This window comes from Lolium rigidum, chromosome 2, assembly GCF_022539505.1.
Source record: "Lolium rigidum isolate FL_2022 chromosome 2, APGP_CSIRO_Lrig_0.1, whole genome shotgun sequence".
Taxonomy (NCBI): Eukaryota; Viridiplantae; Streptophyta; class Magnoliopsida; order Poales; family Poaceae; genus Lolium; species Lolium rigidum.
In genome coordinates this window covers 172,050,538-172,062,691 of record NC_061509.1, presented here as the reverse complement: position 1 = coordinate 172,062,691, position 12,154 = coordinate 172,050,538, and the positions used below count along the sequence as shown (strand labels likewise).

Here is a 12,154-nt window from a genome sequence, read left to right as displayed (position 1 = left end):
GCAGGGGATGGAGGCGGACGAGTGTCGGTCGAAACGAATCGACCAGCAGAGGACGAGACGGAGATCGACCACGCACGGGCGATCGAGACGAGGAGAAGCCGGACGGAGATCGACCACGCACGGGCGATCGAGACGAGGAGAAGCCGCAGTGGGGCGGCCGGGAACAAGCCTTTAGGAGGACCAATTTTGCTCTGATACCATGTTAGCACAATATGCTTGTTGTATTATCAGGGGGCCAAAGGTCACAATATATAGTACATGTACAGGTGCACATATGCAGAAAGCCCCCTAACATAATGGGAAACTTGTTGACTGCCAAAACCCACCGGCGGGCAGCGGCCTTGTCAACACTGTAGAGCCGGGGGGAGCCTAGAGCTGCGGCTGGCTGAGACCCCTCCGAGCGACGGCCCGCAATGCTCTTACGGTCACACGCGGCGTTGCGAAGTGCAGGGCGTGCCACCTGACCTATACCTGGTCGGGGAAGGTGATGAGATTGCCTCGCTTAGTTTCCTGCGGGGCATACATGTAAACGTTAAATACGAGCCTCGATCGGCTCTCGGGTTATCCTGTGAATCGGCTCAAAGAGCCGATCCACCCATGATCCGTACGGGGTGCACGAATACTTGGTGGTCCTGCTTGATCAAGATGAAGCTAATGAGATCTACGACGATTTAGGGTTTTCACCGCATAATCGGATCATCCTACTCCGAGGTTGGGCCTTGCTGGCCACGCACGGTGCTCGTAAGCCGATCCTAAACAAGGCCAAAAAACCAACATGAAGTTGATCCTAGGAACATCCCGTTTAGGACTTGCGAACGCCACCCTACGTGCCACTGGATCCTCCCCCCTTTGTAAGGCCAAACTATTGCGAGATATTAAACTAATCCTTGTAGAACAAGGAGCAATCGTAACGGATCAGATCTACTAAATAATGATCAAGCGGGGTGCCGCCCCCACACTGAGATAGGCGTGAGGGCGGCTAGATATGCAAGGGTTGCACTACGTAAGCATGCTTAAACGAAGAACAATGCTAACCCTAACACATCTAATGATAACTACGTTGCTCGCCATCAAAAGCGCTTCGGTACGAGCAACGCATGAACAACGTGGGGCTTGTGCTGCCTAGATCGCAAGATGCGATCTAGGCAGCATGTCGCTACGATAGAAACCCTCGAGACGAAGGAGTTGGCGATGCGCCGAGATTGGTTTGTTTTTGGGGTTGAACGTGAGTTGTTGTTTATTCCATAAACCCTAGGTACATATTTATAGTCCAGGGGACTTTCTAATGTGGGCGTGCACTAACCCGTGCACGAGATAAACTCTAACTTCTAAATCGATACACAATCTATTATGCTAAGATACACGGGCTTAACTAGCCCAAATTCTCCGTGCAAGGCCGCTTCATCGATCTTCCATATATAATCTTCCAAGCCCATCTTGATCGCGGCCCACCTCCTGATCGCGGTTAAATCCTGGTGATAACACATGCCCCCCTGGTTTTGGAAATGGTATTTCCAAAATCATTACGCTCCCGTCGGGTCATGTCGTGGCGGAACCGTCGCGGTATCCGTCACCATGATGACTTGCCTTCTCAACTTCTCCGCGTGATTTGGCAGTCTTTTCTCTTTCTTTCAAACACCACTTCCTCGGAAACTGCTGTGGCATTGAATTTTCACCATCTCCCTTTTATTTAACCGCTATGAACAGTTCTGCTCTGCATCCTCGCATTAGCAGTCCAAAAGCCCTCCTGCACCATCATGTCTTCTTCCTCTTCAGCCCCATCGGACCCCTCCAGCCAGTCCTCCATGTCCCGCGAGCCGACGCCGGAGCACAACCCAGCGGCGGTCCATGCGGCCAATACCCGCCGCGCCATTGCGGCCGGGGAGGAGTCGGACCATGACTTCTCCATCCGAGTCCGAGGACGACCGGTCCTCGACGGACGGGGAGAGCGACCTCCGTTTCCTCGCCGACGGGGAACCGGAGGAGGAGAGCGATGACGATCGCTTCTCCTGGGACGACTTCACCTCCTCCGAGGGGGTGATGGAGGAAGAAGAGGAGGAGGAGGACGACGACGACGACGACTCCCTCGAGGGCTACCCACCCGCGAAGCGCCTTCGCATGTGGTGGGACGACGACGGCGGCGACGACGAAGACGGGGATGAGGCCCCCGTGGAGGGCTACGGGAGTAGCGACGAGGAGCCCATCGGCGGCGGTGCCGATGAGAGCTCGGAGGATGACGATGAGGGCAATGACGGCCCGTAGATAGGACCTCTGTCATAGGGTCGGTAGTAGTAGATGGGGCAATGTATCCCCTCGTATTTCCTTTTGAGAGCAATTCAGCTCTTTATGTAAGAAATCCCGCCTATCAATGAAGAAGCTGTTCCCCACTTTGATTTTGCCGATTTCTTCTGAGTTTTAATTGAGCCGATTCTCTCTTCTACTGACCTTGCCGATTCGTCCCCTTTGCCAATGCGCAATGAACCGATAACAACGCATCGGTCCTTCAACAGAGCAATCTACCAGGCCTGTTGCCCCCCGAGTCTCGGCCAATGCAAAACGAGAGACGAGGATACGCGCATGAGCTGTGTAGACACTGGGCCCGATCGCGTGTGGGGAAGTTCCTTATGCAGCGTCGGCCGATTTGAACACAAATCGGCTTCTGCGAGCGGAAAGCCTTCAAGGTGAGCTGCCCCCGAGCTCTTACTCGAGGCGAGAATGCCGGAGAGAATGTGCCACAGCCGATCCTCTTTCTTCCTCGACGGCCGATAATCTTTCGTTTCAGTTGCACTAGCCCCACAGATTGGAAGTCCTGGATTTGGTGAAGGCTTAATAATCCTCGCACAACTAGAGTCGATGGCTACGCATCGGCTGTTTCTTGATTCTGAAGTCGATGTCTGCTGCATCGGCTGTGCTCGAAAATTTTCGAATTTTCATTTTTATTACGGCCGACCTGTGCATCGGCCCCCATATTCCAATACCCATCAACAAAAGATGAGAGACCTGTGCATCGGCCCCCATATTCCAATACCCATCAACAAAAGATGAGATGCTTCTGTTGCATATCCTCGTATTTTCATATACCTGGGTGCCCCCCCGAGCCGATTCTGTCAAGAAAATTGATGGTATCGGCTGTGTTGGATAACATGTTGAACCCAGGCAGAAAGGTAGGTGAGGATAATTTTGGCCGATTGCTGGAATCCGCCTCCACGTTGCTTGCTTGTTGAAGGTTTTGTAAGTTCCCTTCGTAAATTTTTTGGGGCCGATCACAAGGATCGGCCTCTCTGGTTTGCTCATTGGTTTGATCTTGCTACTTGGTCGAGGCTGGATGAAACCAACCCAACCTCTGACTTGATGCGCTTGCTGTCGTCCACCTTGAGTGCTCCGTAGAGTCGCGGAGGGCTAAGCTCTGTCGGCAAGACGAGTACCATGTTTGTGCCAGCCGATGTCTCATCATCGGCTTTCCTCTGTTTGGGGCGCCACTCCATTTTCCGTGGACGACCCTCTTCATCCAGGGTTCGCTGAACCTTTGCGACCGGATCAGGCCGTGCCTTCCTTAGCGTATGCGGGTACAACCTTTCGGCTTCCTCCGGGCCGCGCAATCGCTGAACCACTGCGCTTTTGGGAACGGCTGAGTCCGTCGGGGCACCACCTTGGCCGGTGGTACTGTCTTCTTCCACTTCTCCCTCGTCTTCCGAATCTTCAAGATCTGCCCAACGAGGTGACTCGGCGCGTTCGCTTTGTGGCGGGAGAGGCCCTAGGCGCTCGAACACGGACACGTTGGCTGCCTCCTTCTTTTTCGATTGCATTACGGGCAATTGCCGATTGTGGGCAATCGGCTCATTCCTGAATCCCGGCGGTGTACGAAGAAGGGGCAGTCCCAATGCTGGCGTTGTCGTCTTGCTCCCTTGATGCTTCCGTGGCATAGCGCTCGTGCTCCTCCTCATCGCGATCCTGCCGACGATGTCTTCGGCTTCTCTAGCCAAACGATCTTCTCTATCATCGTAATTGGGTCGTCGGCGTTGGTCATGCTGACTAACATATTTGTTGAGGAGGTGATCGAGAGAGGGTCGCTGATATCTTATATTCTTCACCTCTCCCTCGTGACATAGCGCTTGCCATCATGACGGAGCCGATCGCGTGGAGCGGCCTCCTCTGTGTCCTTGCTATGAGAGCAGCTGCCCTCATCTCCATCTTTGCCGAGTGGTTTCCGGGTCCTACCATGTTGATGCTTGAACGAGGGACCTGGCTGGCAACCTTCGGGGTAGGTGATTTCTACCATGTTAACGGCGGGGAAGGGTTGGGTGTCGACCTTCATGGCGTCTTGGTTGAAAATTAGCCGCCCCTTCTCTATCGCCGCTTGGATGTGCTGACGCCACACCCGGCGGTCGTTGGTGGCATGGGAAAGCGAGTTGTGGAATTTGCGGTACGGCTTTCCGTTTAGCTCTTTCGCCGTGGGGAACTTGAGACCTTCGGGAATCGTCAAGCTGTTTCTCCTTGAGCGGGAGGTCGAAGATTTGTTCGGTCTTGGTCACGTCAAAATCAAATCCCACTGGGCGGCCACTGGTGGCTTTACCCATTTGCGGGCCACGGGGTTCCCCACGAGTCCACTCAGCCACTTGCTATCTCTTGGCCTCCCGCGGGCACTTCATCCTCCTCCGTATCGACCATAACTACTGCACGCTTGAACTTGTCTTGGTACGAGGTCGGGGTGGCGCTGTTCATATGCTGATAGTTTCGAACCATGTGCGCCGGCGAGGGATAATCTGCTTGGGAGGCCATGTCCTTGAGCTGTGTTGCAAGGCACTGCTACGCCAACTCGGCTGCTTCCTTTTCGGTTATACGAACCGAATAACATCGGTTCCTAAGATTCCTGAAGCGCTGGATGTATTCGTCACCGTTTCCCCGCGCTTCGACGTAGTTGTGCTAGATCGGCAATGCCGGACTCGGAAGCTTCGAATGGTATTGCATATGGAGCTGTTCTTCCAATTGCTTCCAAGGCTTGGATGGAGTTCGTTGGCAGAGAGGTGTACCATCCAAAAGCCGATCCCGTGAGGGACTGTGAAAAGAGCCTCACGCGTAGCTGATCCGACACCGAAGCCGGTCCTAGTTGAGCCAAATATCGGCCGACGTGCTCGATGGAGCTGGAGCCATCGATCCACTGAATTTGGAGAAGTCGGGGAGCCGATATTTAGGTGGCAGCGGGATCATCTCGTAATCGTCGGGGTACGGCTTGGAATAGCCGACCGCCCTTCTTTTCGGCATCATGCCGAGCTGGTCTCTCGGTATGGTGCGATCGATCCGCTGTGCTGGCCGTAGGAGTTGCACTGCGAAGATTCGCCGGGGTGGCGTACTTGGCCTGCCATGTTTGCTTTTCCGGCTACGAGCCGGCTGCGGGAGCTGGGCTCGGGAGTTTCGTCGGTGTGGCGTATTTAGTTAGCCACGTACGCTCTGTCGCCGACGTTCCTCCTGTCTTCGCCGGAGTCCCCGATGTTGTGGCCTGGTTTGTGAGTGCCCAGTCACCACAATCCGGCACATACATGCACGCGTATCCATGAGGGATCTCCTTAGGCGCCTCCATTAAGAGCTGGTAGTCACTGGGGTCGCCACCAATTGCGTAGACGAGGAATGCCGGTGTAGTCGGCACTTCGGCGAGTGCTGCCAACGCAAATGGCAGCGGTGGACGGGGCCTGGAATGGCAACTCTCCTTGATGAGTCCCGAGAGCTGGTCACGACGGCGAGTGCGGTGGCTCATGATCTCCTGGATCACGCGCGGAGCGACACGCTCCGGCACGTTGACCAAGTTCTCGAGTGGCGGTGTAGCGAGTGAGCCACCGGGTAGTTGATCTCTTGCCGCGGACCCCTGGTGCGTTCCTCCGACGGGGAAGAGAGGTCTATCCCATCGAGTGCACCTTCGGTGAGAACCCCTTCCATCGATGCCACCGGAACGGGTTCTGCGAAAAGAGCCGATGAGGTCGGCTTCGAGGGTAGCCTTGATCTCGTTGTATTGCTTCTTGAGGTCGTCGGGCGGATCCTCGTAGGTGGCGGCGTGCCGTCCGCCATCTCGGATGTAGATGGCGATGTGGTTGATGTAGACGATTGTCCCACCGGGCGTGCCGAGAATGTGTTGGCTGCCAAAACCCACCGGCGGGCAGCGGCCTTGTCAACAATGTAGAGCCGGGAGGAGCCTAGAGCTGCGGCTGGCTGAGACCCCTCCGAGCGACGGCCCGCAATGCTCTTACGGTCACACGCGGCGTTGCGAAGTGCAAGGGCGTGCCACCTGACCTATACACGGTCGGGAAGGTGATGAGATTGCCTCGCTTAGTTTCTGCGGGGCATACATGTAAACGTTAAATACGAGCCTCGATCGGCTCTCGGGTTATCTGTGAATCGGCTCAAAGAGCCGATCCACCCATGATCCGTACGGGGTGCACGAATACTTGGTGGTCCTGCTTGATCAAGATGAAGCTAATGAGATCTACGACGATTTAGGGTTTTCACCGCATAATCGGATCATCCTACTCCGAGGTTGGGCCTTGACGGCCACGCACGGTGCTCGTAAGCCGATCCTAAACAAGGCCAAAAAACCAACATGAAGTTGATCCTAGGAACATCCCGTTTAGGACTTGCGAACGCCACCCTACGTGCCACTGGATCCTCCCCCCATTGTAAGGCCAAACTATTGCGAGATATTAAACTAATCCTTGTAGAACAAGGAGCAATCGTAACGGATCAGATCTACTAAATAATGATCAAGCGGGGTGCCGCCCCCACACTGAGATAGGCGTGAGGGCGGCTAGATATGCAAGGGTTGCACTACGTAAGCATGCTTAAACGAAGAACAATGCTAACCCTAACACATCTAATGATAACTACGTTGCTCGCCATCAAAAACGCTTCGGTACGAGCAACGCATGAACAACGTGGGGCTTGTGCTGCCTAGATCGCAAGATGCGATCTAGGCAGCATGTCGCTTACCTGATAGAAACCCTCGAGACGAAGGAGTTGGCGATGCGCCGAGATTGGTTTGTTTTTGGGGTTGAACGTGAGTTGTTGTTTATTCAATAAACCCTAGGTACATATTTATAGTCCCGGGGACTTTCTAATGTGGGCGTGCACTAACCCGTGCACGAGATAAACTCTAACTTCTAAATCGATACACAATCTATTATGCTAAGATACACGGGCTTAACTAGCCCAAATTCTCCGTGCAAGGCCGCTTCATCGATCTTCCATATATAATCTTCCAAGCCCATCTTGATCGCGGCCCACCTCCTGATCGCGGTTAAATCCTGGTGATAACAAAACTACAATATACAGATATATACATCTAACAATTATGAAATGTGTTTCTACGGTGAAATATAGGTTCAATTTTAATGGATATATGACGGACGAACTAACCCGAGGGGACTTAGACAAGGGGATCCAATTTCACCATAGTTGTTTCTTATATGTGGTGAAGCTTTCTCGAGTCTGCTCGATAGTGCGGAAGAAAGTGGATAATTAGAAGAGGTCAAAATTTGCCACAATACTCCGAGTTTTAACCATCTTTTGTTTGCCAATGATTGGCTCATTCTGAGTGCGCAACATTTGCAACATGTGCTAAATCTATATGAGGATAGCACGGGGCAAACAATCAATGTGGATGATCTTCCATTATGTTTAGCAAGAACACAAAACGCCATGCAAGAAATCGTATGATGGGGCAACTGGGTCTGACCCTTCTGTCTTGTTCCAGTCCAAAATATGTAATCATGGAGATCATGAAATTAGATACAAAAAATAAGTTGAAGTGCATCAAACTTTTGTGGTCATGGTGGAAAATAAGGAACAAAGTGAATGCAGAAGGGAAAACCTGGCAGCTGGGTCATGTTGAAGCCCAGGTGAACATACTTGCACTGGAGTATGAGGAATTATTTCTGCATAATGGTAACCAACAGCCTAAATCGGATCAACGATGGAGGCCCCCTGATGAAGATTTTCTGAAAACTAACACTGATGGTTGCTAGAACCAGTGTGCTGGTAGTGGTGGCCGGGGTTTCGTGGTCACAAACTCGACGGGAGAAGCTGCCCGGGCGGCTGCCGGGCGATTAGACCATGTCCAAGATGCGTTTCATGCTGAAGCGGAGGCTTGCAGCAGATTCCTGCATGTGGTTCAGGATTGGGTATATCGAGAATTCAGATAGAAACTGATTCGCAACTGCTGGTCCAGGCGATCAAAAGTGACAATGGTGAGCTAGGGGCGTGTGAGGTGCTGATTAAGGAGATAAAGGAGTTTCTGAACTCAGTTTGTAATAAATTTAGTTTCTGTCCAAGAGCATGTAATTCTGTCGCAGACGTTCTCGCCGTTTTTGGTGCAAAGCTCAGAGATGTACCCCAAGCTGTATGACCGGGTCATGCTCCTGACTTTGTCCAAGTTTTTTGTGACCAGTGATCTTGCTGGGCTATTTGAGTAAGGGAAAGTTTTCCAGTTTTTTCTATAAAAAAAACACCCGAGCTACCGTGTATAATTTGTAGCCAGTGATCTTGCTGGGCTATTTGAGTAAGGGAAAGTTTTCCAGTTTTTTCTATAAAAAAAACACCCGAGCTACCGTGTATAATTTGTAGCCAATGATCTTGCTGGGCTATTTGAGTAAGGGAAAGTTTTCCAGTTTTTTTTATAAAAAAACACCCGGCTGAAAAACCTTATTGAACTGACTGGAATACTTACGTTAAAAAGGTGGAAAAATATTGACAGCTGTGGGATTTGAACCCACGCCCTTTCGGACCAGAGCCTAAATCTGGCGCCTTAGACCACTCGGCCAAACTGTCTTTGTTGACAATGCTAATACAATTATGAATATGACCATTTAACGATGCGCGCATGTTGAGTAAATAAATCCGATAGGAAACCATAGGGAGCTTCTAAAATCCGAGATCGAGTTCTCATATAATCCAGTATCAAGATATATCAGCGTTACAACTTTTTGGTAGTTGGGCTGATCGTCATAACTCTGTCAGGCTCATCTCGCTGCAACTCCTTAGATATACAATACTTTGGAGTAACAAAGACTGATTCAAGCCCTACGGGTCTACCACAGAAATAGAAACAATTTGCTACACATCAAAACGTGCAGCAACAGACATGCACACTTCAAATTGCTCAACATTAATCAAATGGATCTATACGTGGATCATGCTCGCTTGCCATCGCCATTCCCGTGCACAAGCATGTTGGGCACATCACCTGGAAAGCGCGTACATGCGTGAATTAATATTGTCTGGGTACTGAGCATAAGTATAATCTGCAACATTGTTTTGATCTACAGCATCCCAACATGAGTAGGTCAATCTCGGGAAAAATAAACTTGAGAATGATACGCCATTCGATTATTTTTAACTTAATCTTCTAAAAAGCATCAAACTGAGTATTGTGAAACAAAATTGAGATTAGAAGCATACCTTTCCAGCTCCTGAACAATTGGAACACCGTTCAGTTGTCGATAATGAAAAGCGTTTGGTGCTCAATAACGTTTTGCTAGCAGAACAACGGGCACATGGCAAGTATCCTATAAATACAGAAAACAAGTTCATGTGTGCAAATAAAGTACAAAAAAGAGGGACTCTGAAGGCTCTGTGTGTGTGTGTGTTTTTTTTTTCCTTATTTGCCAGATAGTTGAAAAGGAATTCACTCATACCAGTCCCATGGCAATACGTGCATCTTTTCTTCTCTTGCTGCCTCACATTTTTAACTTCAACCAACATTAAGGCTGAAATTACACCAACTGCGCCGCCGGAAAATGATGCCACAATAGGATCTACCTGACTATAGAACAGCCGAGGAAAGTTATTAAATCACTATTTTAAACACTACTGAAGAATTACGTAAAACAAATAGCTCTTAAAGCACCTTAATTGTAGAGGCAAGTACATGTTCCGTATAAAATCTTCATAAGATGTACCACCAAGCCCCAATTTCAGTTCAAGCTGCATCAACATATTTTAGAAGATATACAACAGTACCTCTTGTAAGGACGAGAAGCTCTTTGAAAAACTAAGGAATACAACATTGTATAGGTAAGAAAACAAATTACAAAGAGATGAAGCTGGCACTTACAATTGGAGCTATCAAGCCTCCAAACATGATTATCCCAGATATGAAAGAGAATGATGTCAAATAGAGTTGCTTCATTGTTTTCGGTGACTACTTCAGACAAAACAAAATGAAAGAATGTTACTAAGAACAACTTAACGAAAGACTTTTGCAGATAAACTACATAAGGGCTGGGGGTCACCGTATAAGGCAAGAACGGAATAGTAGATGGCATCTCCGGCATTTCATTTTCTTCAGTGCTGGCACCTCTGCTTTCAGCAGCTCTTATTCGCTGCTGCACCCGCAATCGTCTGACCTGAGAACATTACACATATTGAGGTGAGCTACAGAATGCTGTTAATTAGCAAGCTAAAAAATACTGTTAGGATTGTTAAAATGATGGTAATGTGCGTAACATAATCACCTCTTCCATTAAAAGGAAAATTTTGTTACGCCGACTCTTGATGTTGTCTTGAATCTCTTGCGATTGCATCTGAACGAAGTCTTGTATTGTCTCTGGACCTTCGATTATGCAAAAACTACAAAAGTGAACCATTAGTGAGTGCTTATGGATCTAGCGGGTATCTTTGTTAAATTGAATGTACACACAAGGTTAGTGGAAACTACTCTAGCAAGCAATCAAGAAGATCTACGTAAGGCCTTCACTGCAGACCAAATCTACATGCAGAGTTTTGGCTATTATACTAATCTTTGACAGGATATCCACTCTTAACTCAGAAGTGAATATTAAAATCCTCTACACAATACCAGGAATCTGTGAATTGGCATATTAGTGAGACTGTGGGAACATCTCTCAGGCACCAGGGTCTGCGGCACGCATTTCCTGGCTCATTTTCTTATTGTGAAATTTCGTACCTTGTACCTTGTATTCCATGTAGCTTATGTAGAAAGGGATCTTTAAGCACAAACCAACAATCCTACTAACTATATTGACTAACGATATGACCGTCCATCCATTCCGTAAATAAACAAGAAGTAAGGGGAAATTTATGGTGTGGGGGCTACCTGGATAGGCTGCCGTCTCCGGCCGCTCTGGAGTCCCCGGCGGAAGAGCACCGCGGCAACATGGTTACAGCCCTGGGCCCGGCGCCTTCTCTCCTCCATAGAGCGCGATGAGGCTGAACGGACCGCCAGGGAGAAGGAGCCGCCACTGCAACAAGCAGGCGCAGGGACGCGGGCCTCGCAGCCGGCGGCGTCGCGGCGGACGCGGCGAGGCAAGTCATGTGGCCGGCCAGCGGCTTCCGTGCCACTCGCGGTGTGGCGACGGACGTATGGGAAGCGGTGCTGCTACGACGGCTTCGGATAAAGACCGGGCATTTCGGGTCGACGGGCCGTTTCGCCGTGGGATCCGACAAGGCGAGCGAGCGGTAGATGACAAATGTGAGAGACGAAGCATCTCTGCAGGCAGTTTGCCACCCGTAGCCAAGGATGATTCTCTATCTGCAAACAAAAAAAGTATTGTAGTAATTCAACTGGTCGAATTTTGTTCATTATGATACGCCATTTTTCATATCCTTCAGTTTTAATTCAATTCAGTTTTGTTGAGTTTGCGTAAACTCACCTGCCCCATCTACGGTAGATTTTTTTCAGGATTAAACCTCAAAACATATTTTAACGCAAATTCCATCTGGCAACGTACGGATACAAGCTAGGCCCAAGCTACGGTAGATATGAAAAGAAGTTGGAACTTTGATCCTTCGGAGACTGCTTTGTATACTCGAGCAGACCGGACAAATACGGGGAGATGAAAGCATCTCGGTTTAGTTGCATCGGAATATTTGGGGCGCTCACGTCGGTGCTATGAACTACCTAACATAGGCGTGAAGTTTGGCTTTAACATTCTTGGCTTGAGAATCGGTTTTTTTTAACAAGATGCAACCTTTATTAATTAATCAAGTAAGGTTACATCCGTCATCCACCAAATATGGATATAAGAACAAGGGCGGCTCATCAAACCATACACGAGTATCCTGATTCTCTATTGATTTAGCTAAACAATCTGACGCCTTGTTTGCATCCCAAGGACAATATGATACTTGTGCCGAAGCAAACTCTGCCATG

General features: G+C 49.6%; 1 protein-coding gene and 1 non-coding gene across 2 annotated transcripts; both read right to left on the bottom strand.

Annotated features, from left to right (window-relative positions):
* Positions 1-8,731: 8,731 nt before the first annotated feature.
* TRNAL-UAG lies at positions 8,732-8,811 on the bottom strand. Its single transcript has one exon. It is a non-coding gene; the product is annotated as a tRNA-Leu (tRNA).
* A 91-nt stretch (positions 8,812-8,902) lies between these two features.
* Positions 8,903-11,285, bottom strand: LOC124692593 (protein ORANGE-LIKE, chloroplastic-like). The gene is made up of 8 exons (XM_047225993.1): positions 11,099-11,285; positions 10,497-10,611; positions 10,275-10,388; positions 10,097-10,183; positions 9,890-9,966; positions 9,678-9,805; positions 9,442-9,548; positions 8,903-9,226 (listed from the first exon to the last, which is right to left on the bottom strand). The coding sequence occupies exons 1-8, from the start codon at positions 11,158-11,160 to the stop codon at positions 9,149-9,151; spliced, it is 768 nt and encodes a 255-aa protein (XP_047081949.1). The 5' UTR covers positions 11,161-11,285; the 3' UTR covers positions 8,903-9,148.
* Positions 11,286-12,154: the final 869 nt, after the last annotated feature.